This window comes from Primulina huaijiensis, chromosome 15, assembly GCF_012295235.1.
Source record: "Primulina huaijiensis isolate GDHJ02 chromosome 15, ASM1229523v2, whole genome shotgun sequence".
In the NCBI taxonomy this organism is placed as follows: domain Eukaryota; kingdom Viridiplantae; phylum Streptophyta; class Magnoliopsida; order Lamiales; family Gesneriaceae; genus Primulina; species Primulina huaijiensis.
In genome coordinates this window covers 21,605,843-21,623,874 of record NC_133320.1, presented here as the reverse complement: position 1 = coordinate 21,623,874, position 18,032 = coordinate 21,605,843, and the positions used below count along the sequence as shown (strand labels likewise).

At 35.0% G+C, this 18,032-nt stretch overlaps 2 protein-coding genes and 1 long non-coding RNA gene across 10 annotated transcripts; 1 reads left to right on the top strand and 2 right to left on the bottom strand.

The window, feature by feature from the left end:
* Window positions 1-1,653: 1,653 nt before the first annotated feature.
* LOC140959982 (uncharacterized) lies at window positions 1,654-7,174 on the bottom strand. Its single transcript, XM_073418067.1, has 11 exons — window positions 6,768-7,174; window positions 6,440-6,618; window positions 6,128-6,350; window positions 5,904-6,045; window positions 5,624-5,824; window positions 5,401-5,532; window positions 5,039-5,167; window positions 3,474-3,883; window positions 3,016-3,232; window positions 2,602-2,792; window positions 1,654-2,366 (listed from the first exon to the last, which is right to left on the bottom strand). Exons 1-11 carry the CDS (start codon window positions 7,127-7,129, stop codon window positions 2,183-2,185), a joined length of 2,370 nt encoding a protein of 789 aa, XP_073274168.1. The 5' UTR covers window positions 7,130-7,174; the 3' UTR covers window positions 1,654-2,182.
* Window positions 7,175-8,026: 852 nt separating this feature from the next.
* LOC140959636 (uncharacterized) lies at window positions 8,027-10,894 on the top strand. 7 transcript variants are annotated; one of them, XR_012172025.1, is made up of 3 exons: window positions 8,027-8,322; window positions 8,741-8,839; window positions 9,058-9,093. It is a non-coding gene; the product is annotated as an uncharacterized lncRNA (long non-coding RNA). The 7 variants fall into 7 exon arrangements; XR_012172027.1 differs by having other exon boundaries at window positions 8,027-8,350; XR_012172030.1 differs by lacking the exon at window positions 8,027-8,322 and adding an exon at window positions 10,670-10,894 and having other exon boundaries at window positions 8,662-8,839; window positions 9,058-9,158.
* Window positions 8,841-13,560, bottom strand: LOC140959635 (beta-glucosidase 47). Of its 2 annotated transcripts, XM_073417563.1 has the most exons (12): window positions 13,246-13,560; window positions 13,096-13,162; window positions 12,899-12,957; window positions 11,841-11,916; window positions 11,681-11,755; window positions 10,944-11,031; window positions 10,570-10,822; window positions 10,337-10,452; window positions 9,626-9,884; window positions 9,443-9,545; window positions 9,254-9,362; window positions 8,841-9,188 (listed from the first exon to the last, which is right to left on the bottom strand). In XM_073417563.1, the coding sequence occupies exons 1-12, from the start codon at window positions 13,396-13,398 to the stop codon at window positions 8,999-9,001; spliced, it is 1,548 nt and encodes a 515-aa protein (XP_073273664.1). In that variant the 5' UTR covers window positions 13,399-13,560; the 3' UTR covers window positions 8,841-8,998. The 2 variants fall into 2 exon arrangements, with proteins under 2 accessions (XP_073273664.1, XP_073273665.1); XM_073417564.1 differs by lacking the exon at window positions 8,841-9,188 and having other exon boundaries at window positions 9,254-9,373.
* Window positions 13,561-18,032: the final 4,472 nt, after the last annotated feature.

Genomic DNA, 18,032 nt, shown 5'->3' with positions numbered 1-18,032 from the left:
GCATCAAGGACTAGGCACTTCACCATTAATTTTATACATCGATTTGTGAAGGAGACAATCATCTCCGCTCAATTAACTTATTGGAACTGGGGTGTCTTGAGGTGAATCCATTGCCTAATCTGAATCTCGTCATATGGAATTTTTATTGGAGACAGAAGGACTCTTGTCTCTCTTTTAATATATTTAATTATTATCTTTTTAATCTAGTAAAGAAGTGGATCGATATTCATTCCTCAGTTTCCAACGGACTAATGTCTAACTTAGAAGCTAAGGTACTTCAGGAGAGTATTATTTCATTGGCTTTAATTATATGGCCTGAATCCCACAACATAGGAGATAAAGACAATTGTAAGTATGATAATAAAAGTAAGTGGGTGGCATAAATATGGGAATCTTGTGTAGACCCATGGGACATTTTAGTTATGGTAGTTTGGACTAAACCACCAACAAATTCAGTGGGCAACTGCTAAATCTGGATTTAGATTATCGGGACAGACTCTTCCTTCACCAGCAACACTCTTTTCTGTCATGATGTTTCCCACTTTTGGGTCATTACTTTTTTAACAGCTTTTCGCTTTTTTGGACATAAAAACAAAAGCTGCTGTTTGGATAGAATATTTGGTGAGTTTGGAGCTGTGCATGCATTAGATTAGAATAGAATACTCTATTCCTTAGGAGTTAAGTTTGAGAGTTTGGATGTGTAAACATTGCCAAAGGCATCATGGGATTGTGGCTTACAGGTCACCAACACGCCAAAATGATTCCATCCAATATATGTTGATAATAATAGTTGAATATTAATAAGAGAAAGTGAGAAAGAAATGGATATGTGTATGTTTGTATCTTCTTCTTGATATATTTTTTTAGGAGACTAGCGATCTCGAATTCGCTATTGCATCAATGATGCTCTCGGTTGAGTCACAATTCGAAATTTGTTGACTCGTGAATTCAATTTCTCATCGATTTCTTGAAGTTCTGGTTATGGCAGACGGCAAGTAAGATATGATGAAATTCTGGTACATGAACCGGTAACATGGGCAAATGATTAAATTACATGGGCACAATGCATCAAGTGTTATATTTATATTCTTCAAAGAAGAATGTGATCCGCCAACAATTTTCTAGAGGAGTGACGTAAACCTAAGACACGTGTATTCAAAATATATGTTGTAATAAAATGCCAATTGGTTGGGTTTACTAGATCCCAGATCCGGCCCACTACGATGTTTAAGGATTTACAACCCGTTTAATCCTAAATTTAAACCCGCCCCAAACTCATTTATGAAAGTGACGGGTTTAACCCATTTATCCATGAAATATTCCACTATTAAAAATATAAAGTTCTTCCTCATCAAATATAGGATTAATTATACACACCTCCATGAGGTTTAACATAATTAAAATTAATTTTGATAATTGCACACCGGTTAACTTTAAAAATTATATATACATTCAATAGGTTTTCAAGCCTGAAATATAAATAGGATAAGTCAGAAAATTTTCATAACTGCAATACCAACTTCCAAGAATCAACTAGAGTTGGCTGCTTTACTGGATCAAGACCAAATGTTTTACATCTTAAAAGGCTAACACACAATGTGGTATTCCTATTTGCTTAAGTTGAAATGTTTTCAAGTAAAATCATCTCTAACAAATAAACTGCAGTTTGGTTTTGAATGGAATACAAAGCTGTTGATGATAGCATAGGAAGCACATTTCAGTAATCTAAGAACCAAGCTTAATGGGTAACTGGCCAACTGGGTATGTTCTAAATACCGAATTCGTAGACTCGACAGGTTTGAGCTTGAAATCAGGGATGAGTTGTGGGTACCTTGATTTGGTCTCTTATAGCTCTTGGCCTTGTTAGTATCTTATCCGGTCATCACTAAAACCATTTACTGGCCTTGACGGATTATGGTACTTGTGTTTGTTGAAGATGCGGTGGTTTCATATAAAAAAGGAACAACCCTTTGGCGTACATGAAAATAGCAAATACCCATCAATCTAAACCATTCGCCAGAAAGCTACGATCACCATCAGCATCAACGAGGAAAGCCACATATCATACTCCTTCGGGGACAAACTTCGAGAAAAAAAAATTGAATAAAAGATGCTGGGTACATACTCGGGTTGAGATGAAACAGTTCAGTGGCTACTGATGAACATATTTGATCCCCCGAGATCATGACTGAGAATCAACCATCTTGATCAGAAAAGCGGTCTCCATCGCTGCTTCCTTGGAATACAAATATCTGTTTTCCTCGACAATGTCAGCTGTCAAATTAAGGAGCATAGGGCGTCTGGGATCATATACAGAATACTCCCGCATCCGTGCCACCCATTTTGCCGCTTCCCATACTCCAAACCTTATGATTATAACCGCGGCCAGGTGAGAGGAGAGTACATATATTTGGCACATAGATTAACAGCAGTAAAATATTTCAAACTACAGTTTATAACGGTCAACTCGTAATAAAAATTCCTACTTTTGGCAATTCCAAGATTCTTATCCTCCATCAGCTTGCACCAAAGGTTTTTTCATTTCAACAATACAAGAGAACTTCAAAACTGGAACCAAGAACAATAAAAAGATGGAATTACCTTGTATTAAAAGATGAAGTCACCAGGACAGCTGAGTATAATGTGTCTTTTCGGATATTATCATAGGGTGAATATTCACGAATAGCCTGAAAATCTTCAATATCTCCTGGGTATCCAAACTCTTCATAATCAACAGGTGTCAACGGTAACACAGGATAAGTAAGAGTATTAGTTGGATCCAAAAATGGAACCTAACCAAGAAACAAATGGTTAACTCATCAAGATTTCAGTAAAATAGTATGGTAAAAAACGAGACAAAAAATGGGATAATAGGTGAAGCGTAGAGCCGTCGACCCTCACTGAGCATCATCGATTAAAATTGTTTGAATCATACAGCCTCTTGTCGTTGCTGTCACGTTATTGAAAGTATCGAGTACCTGTATTTTAAAATCAAGTAAATTGAGAAACATGTACCTTTAAAATAGCAGCTCGGAATAAATCCGGACAAAAGTTCAAAGCTGAAGCAACCAACAATCCTCCAGCACTGTATCCCCAGCCTGCAAGTTTTGTTTCTTCAACAATGTCCATTTCAATCAGAAACTTGGCACAAGATAAATAATCCTTAATCGAATTGAGTTTCTTTGTTCGTCTACCATCATCATGCCATTTTCTACCACCTCCACCTCCACCCCTGGAAATGAAAATCAACAGCAGAGTCACTAGAAAGCATTTTAAATAGTTTCCATAAGAACAATTGCAATTTTTTTTAAACGGTCATATGGGCAAGCAATCTATTTTTAAGAATGTCCTAAACTACACTGATAACGAACACAAAAGATCACAAAATTTTACGAAATATCTACGCAACAACGAAACATAGACTACGTTGAATTTAATAGGCTGAAAAAAATTAACAGATAAGCCTCACTAACCTAACATCTGCATAAGCAATAACCCAACCACGGTCAAGAAGACTTTTTAACTCATTTCGCCAACGTTTGTCAAGTGCCTCCCCATAAGCTCCATGCCCATGAAGTAATCCAGGATTTTGGCCATTTTTCTTTTTATGTGGTGAATATAGTATGGTCAAAGGCACAGAAATCCCATCGTGCGAAGAAACTTCATATTCTTCACAAGCATAATAATCGGACAGATCATTCCATGGATGGACATCACCATCACCACCGTTGGAGAAGTTTTTGGAGATTGATGACTTCTGATTGTTGCTAATGATAGATGTTGATCCATATAATATCCTTGTTCTTTCATGAAGCAAGTTTTGTTGCTGGACAATAGTCCATTTTCCATTGAGTAAATCATAATCAACTACAGCATCGGGCATCTGGAAAAAAATAGATGAAAATCATTGGTAAGGATAAGGCAAATAGAGGAATCGAGGAGTATCCAGAAAAAAACAAGTTATATTATGTGGCCTAATGCAAGGGTATAATGACACACTTAAGAAGAACTTGGCACCAGCAGTAGAGGATCAACGACTCCATTGACCAAGAAGAGACAATAGTTGTAATCAGGAACACCAATTTGTTGCCACCGAATTTCCAAATGGAGTGTATAATTTATCTGACTCAAAAGTATATCTACATGGTAATTGGATCCATAACAAGTTGGGCTTATCATTCTTCCTTCTCAATATTATTCTCGATAATTAGCAAACAACACTAAATGTTAGAGCAAGATCGTTACTGCAAACTTAAGGTCCACAAAATCCCATCCATTGCTGACATTTCTTCATCAACAAACATATCTATCAGATTAAGAGGATCGCCAATCTAGTTTTTGGACACCTACATAAAAATCAATTCATAAATACCTAAATTAAAAGTGATATCAATTCCTGTCTGGTCATGAAAAAGAGGAACACAATTGAACAAGTTTCATAGGACTAGAAACTATAAAGTCCATAACACTTCTCCCTCAAAAGCACCAAATTTATTGTTGAAACCTTTGACTGAAATCTTTTTGATGGCATAAAAGAACCAAATTGTTTGACTATTGGAGAACAAGAGGAGCGGAGAAACAATCCTAGTAGCCTTACACCAGATGAGAGGAAAAATTAGACAAGTAGAATAACGCAAGCGAGAATATTTGAAAGCTTCAGCTACTATCATGTTCTTATATTGTGATGCATTACAGCTGAATTTCTCCAGATTATATTGCATAAAGTTGTCACCAGCTTAATGGAGAAGATGAGATGACCACAGGTAATGCAATTCATTTTATTTTGGGATCCAATACCAATTTTATCACCAGATCACTTAACAAATACACTAAACCTACAAATATGTAATATTTACAAATTACTTTGAAACTAGCTTGACGGTACTCATTAAATACTTTATCAAGATAAAATCTTTGTCAACTCAGTTGCTAACTTCCGCTATGAAGAAATAAAGGAAAAACTTTTGCAGGATTGCTTCAAATGAAGAACATAGCATAAAATAAAGAAAGACCAGCATTATGTGAAATTTTTACATACCACTGGCGATGTAATTGTAAAGCGCATGGTTGAAGAAAAATAGTCATAGTTAGGTCCAGGCAATATTTGGGATACATGATCTGGAAGAGGCAGGTACTGTGGATGGAATTCTTTGAGACGAGATCCCAACTGATAAGTCAATAAACACAACATAAGACAAGTTAATAGCGATAAACACAACAAGCTTCACATACTAATGCCAGTAACATGAGTGATCACCGAACACATAATAAAAAGCATAAAAACATTTCTAAAGAGATTCAGGAGTTTTTAAAAGTGTGAAATGCATAGTAGGAACATATAAGCAGATAGCTCACATCAGCTTGGACCCAGAAATATTGCATATTGAAGACATATATTACCTTGGCACTAGATAGAGGTAAAGAAATTGAACATAGTCCATATTTTCTTTTGTCTCTTATAATAAGCACCAAATGTGAGTGACAGAAATCAACATCTTCAATCATCAGTTCTTGTTCATTGGCAAAAACATTCTGCAAGAGATCATGGAAGATGAACAAGCTCATGATCGTGAATTGACGTGAAAACCTCAAGGTTTGGTCATAAATAAAGAGGTATGCTCACTTCCCACTTCCTTGGGTAGCGCGAGGAATCCACTGTACTCTGTAGAAGATAATGGTGATCGATCTGCTGACCCTGGTCATCAACATTTGTAAAGAGATACAGATATCCTTGATGATGCTCGATGATGCAGTGGGCATTCATACTACATTCCCACACAAGTGTCATTCCAGATAAAGGTTCTGCTGCATTTATTAGAAAGACCTAATAATGGATCACAAATAGAAAAAACAATTTCAACTCCAGACACTTGAAAAGGCAGTCAAATGTTCTCAAAATCTACCTTAGATGAAGTGGTTGAGAATCTGTAAACGGTCATAAACTGGAAATCTTTGGTATGTCTGATGTTCAAATAAACATTTTTTGAAGATTCCTCCAATAGCAGTATATCCTCATCATTTGAACCAGCCATGCTACAATAAATTCTGGAAAAAAGTTCAATTTAACTTCGGTATTGAAACACAATCAGAGGCAAAGAAGGAAAAAAGTGTACTCAGTAGAACAAACCTAAAGGGTCTTTTATTGTCATCTGTCACTACATAAAATAAGGCTTGGCTATCCTTTGCCCAAGCCACATTACACACACGGTCAGCTTGGGGCCTACTACAAAGCGACCCCAAATTCAAATCCCTGACAGATAATTTGAAATAATCATTGTCCTTGTCATACATAGTGTATGCAAGATACCGGTGATCAGGTGACAATTCCGAAAGTTCTTCATAAGCATATCCTGTTTATTTACTCAAAAATACCGCATCATTAAAATTAGAGAAGGTGACTTCATCATAATAAGACGACGTGAGATAAAAATTTCCATACCTCCAAACCTTTCAGCTTCTTGGTTGTAATCAAGCAACTTCTGCTCAATTTTTTTCCCGGAAGTGAAATCAAATCCAGCGGATGGAGATTTATAAGAAATAAACTCTTCATTTAAGCTAGCCAATCTACGACACAATACCATGTATTGCTTCCCTTCTTCTACTCGCCTATAGTACAACCTGCACCGATTCAAAACATTGTCCACTTCTCATGTCTGAAACCCTTAATTTTAATTACAGCCGGTGGGTAATTTACAAAGACCACTCAATAGATCTAAATCAATTAAATATCAACAAAATCCACAATTGAAACAGAAATTTTCAATTACCAGGGACCCCATCGGATGGGAGGGGTAGATAGGTACGGTGCAAGGCGATAGGACATCTCCGATTGGAGCTTAGACTGGAGGAGATCGGTGTCGGACATGACAGCCTCGGTATACTTTTCCTCCTGCTCCATGCACACGTCCATGTGCCGCATTGCCACGCGGTCGTGCAGCTGCGACATCCAGCTGTATGGATCCTCCCATGACTTCCCGTGTAGACTGAATGTTGCCGGCTTCTTCGGCGGTTTAGGTGGCGACGGCGGGGACGTTGTTGGTTGGACTTTCTGAGGCTTGTAGTTGGCGCGCTGTACGAGGTAGTGACGTAGCAAGCGGGAGCGGCGGAGGGGCCTGAGCAGGTGACGCATGGAGGATGATGGATAACTGTTGGGGGTTTTGCGAAGGTTTTACTGGTTGGCTCAATTGATATAATATACGTACACGCAGAAAAACTAGCGCCTTGTGGTGTAAGCCCAAGCAACATACGCTTGCATAAATTTTTTATTAACTCTATATTAAATTGATTCATGAGATCGTCTCATCTCATAATCATAAACGATCGTCCTTGTATTTTTATATTATTTGGGAGAGAATTTTGAAACGATATATTTTAGTTTTGGAAATAATATAAAATAATTATACTTTTCATTATCGTTTTGTTAATTTGAATTTGTTACTATAACATTTAAAATGTGACAGACATATTGAGTAACCGAATCGTCAGAATCGAAACCGAAAATTCAGGTTTAGTAAATCGTCTGAATCAAAACTGAAGACATTTGTTAATTAACATTTGTTAATTATACTTTTCATTATCATTTCACGGTTTAGTAAATCGTCTGAATCGAAATCGAAAATTCAGTCTCAAATTCTTGAAGGAGGACACCTAAGGCCTCTACCCTTCCAATAGAGAACCAAACCATTAGTTCAGCTTGATTTTCGGTTTCGGTTAAGCTCGGTTAACCGAACCAAAAATCGATTTTATTTTTTTAGAAATCATTTCTTTAGTTTTAAAATCTATTTAAATTTTTTTGTTATTTATTTTTGCTAATACTAAATAAAAAATTTCGGGAAACCGAACAATCTAAATAATTTCGGTTTTGACCGAACATTTTAATTTGGTTCGATTTTTGATTAACAATTTGGTTAGAGCGATTTTATCTGAATGAACATCCTTAATTTCAAAATTCTACGCGTAGTAATGCGACTTTAGGAAAACAGCCTTTTCTTACACGATTTAATTTGTTTTACAGGAAGGCGAGACTACCTGTTCTCTTACAGTGAAGGCCACAGACACGCCGACATTGGTAATTGAGACGGCGTCAGCGCCGCTGTCTCGTCAATGTTCACGTGTAATCTTTTCTCTTCAGTTTCATTGGCATCCTATCGCGTGGCGAGATTCACCATTCCTATCGACCTAGCTCTCACGCTAACAACCTGCCGCTCCTGTTTCAATAATGCTCGACATCACCAGAAGTTTAATGGTGGAATTAGAACCCTAAGTTGTGCATCCACCACGTTTTCAGATGAATTCAACTTATTCAGTTTCAATCTCCGATAGGTAATCAACCGTTGCCTGTCCCGCTTTGGTACTTTACTTTATTTATTTATTTTTTTAAAAAAAGCTACTCTTTTGCTGTTACAAAATGAGAATGTATGTTTTGCTGTGATAACACCGACTCGAACTTTGATTCGAATCGATTTTGAACCAAAATTTTTAGAATTTTCAAACTTAGAATTTCTTGAAAAAAATCATTCCTTTCTATTTCCTACGATCTTATCTCGACGCAACTGCCTACCTATTTTATTGAATTTCACATGATTATATAGTTATATCGAATATCAAATCTTTAAACCATTTCACATTTGGTTCGTTTGTAGCTACCGTTCTTGAATATATCCCAAATTCTCACTTTCTGCATTCCTCTGATACGGTTGAGTTTTCATGGGTTTAATTTGTTCTATAATTTATTGCCAAGTTTTCTCCGCATCTGAAACCCGACGGTAGAAAATGGCAATTTTCAATTTTCGTGGAAGATTCAAGAAAATGCCGAAACGAAGCCGGACAATGCTGGAAGGTACAACAAAAGCAATAGATCTCCTGTCTTTCATTATGGGAAAATCATTATTCAGTTCCTGGAAGATTCTTCGGTGTTATTTGCTATTTTCCTTCAAACAAAGCACGGAACCTCTGTCTTTAGTTCTGGAAACTTCATTATTCAGTTGTATGCCTATCCCTAGGCACTGCTTTTATGTCTCTTATGATTGAAAATATACTCTTTGTACCAATCTGCAGATAATCTTGGAGTCCTTTTAAGAGTCGCAAAATCAACATGGTGTAGTCCAAATCTTACAGTATATCCATCAAGCCACTCAAAGTTATCGAGCAATGACCAGGCAAAGTAGCCTCTCACGTCTGCTCCTTTTCTGTTCATAGCATTATTTATGAGAGAAATATATATACGACTGCTTCATTATATATTTGATAGTACCTTATTGCATTTGCCAAGGATTCCAAATAGGTGCTCATGTACTCCACTCTCTTCACATCATTGAGGAAGTCGGTAATTGAGGAACTTGGTTTCTCCACAATGCCAAGTCCTAGGAAGTAGCTGTCCATTTTCAGCAACAAGTATTTGAAACTTTGTCTGGTATGTAAAGAAATATAGATCAACACGAACCGTTTTCAGAGATGAACATAGGTGTGTTGTTATATCTATCTTTTATCAACGTCACGACGTTCTCCATTCCTTGAGGATATACATAAATCCAATCAACTGCAGTCTACGCACGAATTTGGAGTTTTTGTCAGACTTACTGAAATTGAGATGTCAAATTACATTAATGTAGATGATCTTACTCACTGGTTCGCCAATATATATGCCATCTCTTATAGGGGTACGCAGTGCCAAACCCTCTGCTCGGGAAACTCCCGGTGCTCCTGATTTGCATTTGGAGTAAATGCAGTCTTTACTATAGAAACTGGTATATTGATTGATCCCAATAAAGTCCAATCCTCGCCTCATTTTCTTAAGATCTTCCTTAGAAAATTCTGGAAGCAGAGATCCCAGAACATGACACATCTCTTTCGGATATGATCCATGTAATATAGGGTCTAAGAACCTGCGTTTGAATTAAAATCGAGTGGTAAGAGCTGAGAAGGGACAAAAATGTTTGTTTAAAGGAATTGACAGAGGGTTTGACAGAGAAAGTAAAATGTTCTGGGGAATTGAGTAGGATTTATCATTTCTTGTGGATTAGACCTTTTGTTATCAGCATTACTTGAAATGCAGGACTAACTCTGGTATATCCAAACTGAATAGATGCATCCCATCCAATATTTTTGGCAATCTATGGCAAATCCACTTTTAATTCACCCGAATTTTCGACCATTTCAATACAAAATTGATATGTTACATCCAATATTTGTTTACTTATGACAGTTTATATGTTCTCCTTCTAGCCTTTTTCATTCACTATTCATGGGAATGGTATAAGAGAAGAATGGAATAAGAATAGATGATACTGCTCAATTACTAGCTTAGTTGATCTTTTGACTCATAAGAAGTGCTTACCAATTCAGAAAGAAAGATTGAGCTCGCTCAGCTGCTAACTTATCTTCTGCAGAATTGCTGTAAGGCTCATACCAAATGGAATTCATTATGATCCCAATGCTGCCTCCTTGTTCTTTCTAAACACAAACGTTTTCCCAAAAACATATCATGTCAAATGCTTCCACCGAAACACTTGAGTCACATTTTATAATTTATCATACAAAATACAAGGTAGTAATATCTGTGAATAATACCTTGTATACGTTACGATATATGTTGACTGCTGCCGCATGGGACAGAATCATGTTATGTGCAGCAACAAGTGGATCTTTAATGGAGTTTCCTTTGGTGCAGTTGCCGAACGAACCAGAGCAGCGAGATGGAGGGTAAATACCGGACCTATATCCTCGGATCGCCATGACATTTGGCTCATTAAAGGTGGCCCAATACTTCACTCTGTTGCCAAAGTATTTGAAGCATATATCTGCGTAATATTCGAAATCTTTCCTGCAAATGGGGAACTCTAGTGAGAGGTGGGATTCTTAGACTAGTAACTAGTAAGTATTAGATTTTAAGATTCTATAATAAAAATCACAACACACGGGAGAATTGATGGCCTGTGGCATACCGTATTTTTGGGCTTAACCACGCTCCATATCTTTCTTCAAGTTCTTGGGGGACATCGTAATGTGTTAATGCAGCAAATGGTTGAATACCTGCAGTTGTTGAAATAGTATCCATCATGGACTCCTTTCTTTTCTTTCTAAATTAAATTTGTTACTGAAGAAGGATATAATCGCACTTTGATATTTGCCATAGATGGTTATTAGAATTAAAGGGCGTTGGCGTATAGTTGTTATGGAGTTGCAGCCTAGACACAAGACGTAAACGAGGTGCATGCTTTATTTGCTATAGTCTAAACATTTGAAGAAATCTGCATGATCATGTTACACAGCAGGCTCAACAACACGACTCTAATGATTTCAGGATGGAAAAAACTTATGTAGAACGTGAGAAAAGATATTCATAGTCTCTGTGACTAATTCAAATATTAAAGTCTTCTCCTATTTGATGACTGATGGAAAGATGATCACAAGTCACAGGTAGTGGTGGAGCTAGGAATACGACTCTCTACCCGGGTTAGAATTTTAAACTCTAAAATCATTTAATATTTTAAATTGATCTACCCGGATTAATATCAAATTTATCCAAAATTATACAAAAATTTACATATAAATTTTTTTAAAAAAAATTAGGACCACCCGGGATTTGGTGGCAAGGACTGTGGCTCCGCCACTGGTCACTGTTATCTAGATGGTTATTATGAAATTATTATATTCTCAACAGAGTCACTGAAGTAATAACCTTTCGCAAGAAGAGCATCGATGACCTTGCTGTAATGATCTATCCCTGCCATGTTCAAATTACCAAATCTCCCTTCTGAAATGAATAAAAACAAAAAATAACAGAACCTCAAGGCGAATAGGAAAATAATCAAAGGAGAAAACAAAAAATTCTCACTTACTGGGAAGAATTCTTGCCCATGATATGGAAAATCGAAAGCTGTTAGTACCAAGATTCTCCATCAGATCAATGTCCTCCTGGTATTCAATATGAACATAACCATTTCAACTTTGGCTTTGTTCCCTTGTTCTACTTTCGAAAAGATCTCGCATGGGCATCTCTTTGTTTCAGAATTGATTTGGCGAAGTCAACGTTTAGGAATATGTGAATTTAGTGAACGAGTTCACTAAACGATCCTTGTTATGATTCTTTGAACATATACCGATCGATAAAATTTACATGTTCATTATAGTTTGAGCTCTAGTTGAAGAACATGCATTGAGAAGAGATATTTGTTATCTAATCTCTATAATTTTATTTTTTACATTCATTATTAATGTTTGAGGGGATGTTTACATTAATTTGAGGCAAAAGAACTTAAAAGGGAAATGATGTGATCCATCCCTTAAGTGCGTCACAAAACACATTCAAGGGAGAAGTGACATCCGTGGACTTGAATTATGGAAAAATGGCTGGGATTAAAATCCATTGAAAAATTAATAAAATAAAATCTTTTAGCATTTTTTAAACTAGTTTTTGAAATTCCCCCTCGAAAAAAACACACAAAGAAATAAAGCAAGTGGCCAAAACAATCAAAACCAAAGATCCGAATGGAGGTCTATTTGCAAAAAGATGTTGAAATCCATACGGATTGGTCTGATTTTCTCCCACATATTCCTTATTTTACTGATTTCCTAGGACCCCATCTAAAATTTATACCACTAAATGGGCATTATTCTTGATCCTTTTGAGATGCTAACTTGGGAAAAATATATGTGGCTTCACGAGCACCAGTTAGTGCTCACCAAACCTTGACTACGAGAGCCTCTTAAATAAATGTTTTCACTGTATAGGCGTAGAATATGAGGGTGGTGGACATATAACATGTTCCCTCTACTTTTAATTTATTCATTTTCGTCCAACTTTCCGAATTTATCTTCAATTACACGCACACCATTTATGGAGAAATTCTGGTCCCCTGGTGGCCTGCAAGTTAATCAAGTACGCGCATATGCTTACCTGATATAGATGGTAATGATCCACAGCAATGTCCCCATTACTTCCATCCAAGATGTTTCCTGAATTCAAACAAACAACAAGAAATCAAGAGTTGAAAATGATTCCAAACCCGAATATAACATGCTAAGAGTAAGAAACAAGGGGGTATAATTGCACAAATGGATGATAATTAAAGTGGAAAAAACAGTAACTTTTACCAGTGCCGTGAGTGAAAGTATCCCAGTTACTGAGACCTTTCCCATCTTCCAAGATAGCACCTTCAAACTGAGAAGGTGACAAAAACAATAATAACAATCTCCCTCAAAATCAGTGGCATGATGACAATATAATATCGTAGTTAAACGCACCTGATATGAAGATGATGCAGTTCCGAAAAGGAAGCCATCAGGAAATTGAGAGGAAGACGAGCCTGGTAATTCCAAGGATACTGAAGCACCAGTACAAGATGAGCATATTGCAAGTATGATCAAGGTCCCAAGCAACGACGACGAAAGCTCCATATGTATACAGAAAAGGAGCGAGCCTAGGAGCTTGGATGCGGGAAAGAAGATGGTGAAGGCAAAAGGCTTGGCTTTCGAGGTTTATAAAGACACTACACGAGGAGGTTGTTGGTTAAAGGAAAAGGTTCTTTCGTACGTGCAGGTTGTTGATCCTTTGTTGTCCCACTGCCAATTTAGTCCTATATTGAACAATGTAGGAATCCCATGTTAATTCGAATTAAAAAACAAACCACTTTAATTCGGAGTATAGTTTATGAGAAAAATCTTTGTAATGAGTCTCCAGTTATTTATTGTATGATAATTGTCCCTCATATTTAACTTGGGAAAAAAATTAGATTCCGATTCCGATTCCGATTCCGATTCCGATTCCGATTTTAATACAATCTGATTTCAATTTGATATTCCACAAATTAGATTTTTTTGTTGAAATTAATATTATTTTAAAAACTATGTTATAGGTTTTAAAAAAAATTGTAATTAATATTTGAAATAAGGAGAATTTTTATTAAAATATTTGAATTGTCTAAGTATCCAGGAAGTTAATTTTCTAGTAAAAAAAATATCTTGCAAGGAGAAAATTAAATATCCCGATTAAGGATTGTCTGAGTTGGAGCCAACCTGGAATAAGAAGGCAGACCAAATTATTCCCATTTAAAAATATATTTTCAACCGTTAAACATCTTCTCTATGTTAAGATTGAGATTTGGACATAACTCAACTCCAAAAACTAGCTCAAATGGGATGATTGTCCAAACTCATATATAGAACTCTCAGAAATTTTATCTAACAGATGTGAGACAACTAATACTAATTTGATAAAAAAAGATTTGATCAAAATCTGAGGCTGAAACAATAAAAAAAATCTTAATATTTACCATAAAATAGTGTAATTATCTCATAGAATAAATACATGTATCCAAATGTTGTGTTTAAGCTATTTTCTACTTCAAAAATTTTGATTTTTATTGGATCCATATGCAATAACATTTGACATACTAATTGCTGTCCGATCCTACAATTTACAAAGAAAAGAGAATATGATCAGAAATTTTCAAAACCACACAAATAATTAACCCAAAACAAAAGAATATGGAAGGAAATGAAGGATGATAACAAATGGAATGCTTCTTTCAACGTCAAAATCATGTCCATTACAACTCCTTGTGTTTCCAAACATGAGAATCGGGCTAATGAAGTTGGTCTAGAAATTGAAAAATCGAATATATGTGGTTGCGCGCAATTTTTATTTTTATTTTTATTTTTAATATTATTCGTTCGTCTCTTTGTAAATTGTAGGATCGAACGTCCATTAATATATCAAATGGGAACTGTTGAAGAATGATAAGTTAATCACTGCACAAAGTATGAGATTTATTTCTCTCATCTTTGACATCAATTCATATTGATTAGTTTTCCTTTTGTATAGAAATATTGAAAAATATGAAATCATTTTTCTGAGAGGAATTATTGATTTGTCCATCAACACACCAATTCATCGGTTAAAATGGACAAAATAAAAAAAAAATCTTTTATCCATGTCTAAATCATTGAAATCATCATTATTTTACTGTGATGTGGTGACATAAACATCTTATCGTTAAGAAAGATATCGGAACCAAGCCACTTCAATATATGGATAAAAAAACCATTGATATTTAAAATAAAATTATTGAAAAAAAAAATGAACTTTATCTTGTTCAGAAACCGGATTGCCCCCGGTACATAAAAAAATATTAGTAATATTGTACATATTTTATATGCGAGTTGTTAAAAGTAAAAATTTACGGTAAAAAATAAAAATATCAAACTCACAAAATATATTAAACTACACATTTTTATAAAATTTTCTCAAATCAATTGTGTTTTTTCTCACAAATTGAGAGACCTATTTATAGAATTTTTTTTTTAAATAGTCCAAAAATAAATACATCATTACATACATCATCACACATTAATTTTCAATATTTACAACTCTTATTTTCAACACTCAATCTCTTATTTTCAACATGAGTAAATTAAATATAATATTAGAATTTTTGTGTTTTAAACATTAGATTGTAATATATTAAATCGTTGTTAAGATTATTATCACTCAAAAAGTAAGTATATAGCAAGAGATTAAGATAATAATATAACCAAAAAACAAAATAGATTTTCATATAACTTGAACTAACATTGATCCCTACCAACATTTTATTGTGCATGTTTGTCGCATAAGATTTTCTCATTACAATTTACCTCACTATCATGATTTACAAATTACTGTGTTCGTCCGAAAATTTACACAGTGCATACAGTGACGGGACCAGAAATATGGCTCTGCTCAGACTATAATTTTAAACTCTAGAATATTTAAATATTTTAAATTGATATACCCGAACTAATATATATTATTCCAAAATTATACAAAATTTACATATAAATTTATAAAAAAAAAATTAGGTCACTCGGACTAAAGCTCGGATATACATACATGTGACTTCGCCGCTGAGTGCACACATCATCTTTTTGTATAATATATCATATTAAATTTTTAAATCTTTTAAGATTTTAAATAGAATGATCTTGATTAATATCATTTTAATCAAAAAATAATACATAAAAAATTTTAAAAAAATTGGGCGTGTGGCTCCGCCACTGACACATCATCCTTATGTCTAACCTTTTCCCCACAAAGTGACAGTGTTTACTTAAAAAATGATATCGGACACACCGACTATTTTAAATTAAAGATGCATCTTTATATTCTAAAGTGTGGATTTTATTATCTCAACACATTTTGTACATACATTATAAATTTCACATTTTGTACATACATTATAAATAATAAATCATTATATACATCTAATGATCTTGTAATAATTTTTTTCCTTAAATTGGTATTTTGAACATTAAAGTTTAATTGATGAATGGATACAATCTAAAATTCCAGAAACTTAGATTTTTTTCCCGGCATCAATAGATATTATATCATCGTGTTCATGTACATAGATTTTTATTTTTTGAAATGACATAGATTTTGGCCATTTTCAATAATTGAGGACAAATATAAATTCCATGAATACAGATCATCGGACGTAGCTCCGTTATAATATCAGAATTTTATCTCGGGTTTGGTCTGAAGAGCGGGTATTCAAATCTTCATATCTGAGTGTGTCGGGTAGGTGATCTGGGTTCTGCATAAACAAATATAAGGTCAGGGGGCGCGGGCGAGTTTTCCTGCGTGATCCATCCGATACTTAAGTCAGTCTATTGAGCAAATTTAAAAGTGAGATATAGTAGTGTTAAGTGAACGTACAAGAGAAAATGAGTTAGAGACAGAAAGAGTTAGTAGAATTATTGTTAAGATAGAACTCTAACTGATATAAAAAACATCGTGTTGTAGGATTCAATGACCACAACAGTTAGGACTCTTGATGACGGCTAAGAGTCTTGTCTTTTCTCAATGAGATTTGATCGAATCATGTATTTATCGGAGATTATCATTTATCGACGAAGAAGTCTCCATATTCCCTAACTACATTAGAGCTTGGACTTCTGGACCATATTAGTGGGTTCGAATTTCTAGTAAACAGTCTATGGATATCGACCTTATTATAGATTCATGGCCTAGACATAATGGTTTGGACTTCTGGGTTCGGTAGTGGGTCCCTTGATTCACAATGAGGTATGGGTCTAATTGGACTATGACCAATTTTGAGATGAGCTTGGATTTATCCGGACGTAACACTTTTGGGGACATCAATAAATATATATATATTTTTTAAAATCAAATTAGCCATCTATATATGTCCATCTTACACTCCCAAAAATTCCTAAATCCAACCTTAATAAATTCCTAGATCAAACCTTTCGTGGAAGGCCACGAGGTTGCTTCCTTTGGATGCCAGCATAGTTTATTTTCGACGTTGATTTAACTTTTGAAACATAAAATTCGATTGGGTTCCGCAGTTACATATTACGAGCCAAATATGAAAATCTGACGAGATTTTCATTACGTTGTGAATTATTGAAGCATTAATGTTGGTTTCTGAGGTCACACCAACAACAAAGGCTACCTACGAAAAGGAAAGGCTAAATAAGAGGGCCAACATCGAATCAAATTAAATAATGAAGCCACAAATTAAAATATGTAGAGGTGTATGTATGGATTTAGACGATTTTTTTTATTGAGTTAGGTTTTGATATTGAGTTATATCCAATTTCTCATCGTAACAGAAGTTCGAGCCCATGTATCACATACCAATCAATGTTTCAAATAACTCGGATTCGAGCTCAAGTTCATCGATCTTAAAATAAAGAAGCCCGATCTTGTATTTATATACGAATTGGTAGAATATGTGAGCGTTTGTCCAGTGATTAGGAGTTTGACTCCTCTGTAAACATATTCTCGGATGAGTATGTTGTAGAGAGAGTCCTCAGTACAGCTTACTTGACTAACGTGATTTACAATCTATTACGTTAGTTCGGAGGTTTACTCATTATATATCGAAGAATAACGAATGTGAATTTTGAAGTCATAAAAAAATCCATCACACATATGCCAATGGAGAAAAACCAACAAAACAAAAGACATTCATCATAAAGTTGCTTATTTAATCAATAATGATAAAGAGATAAAAAAAAAAAAAAAA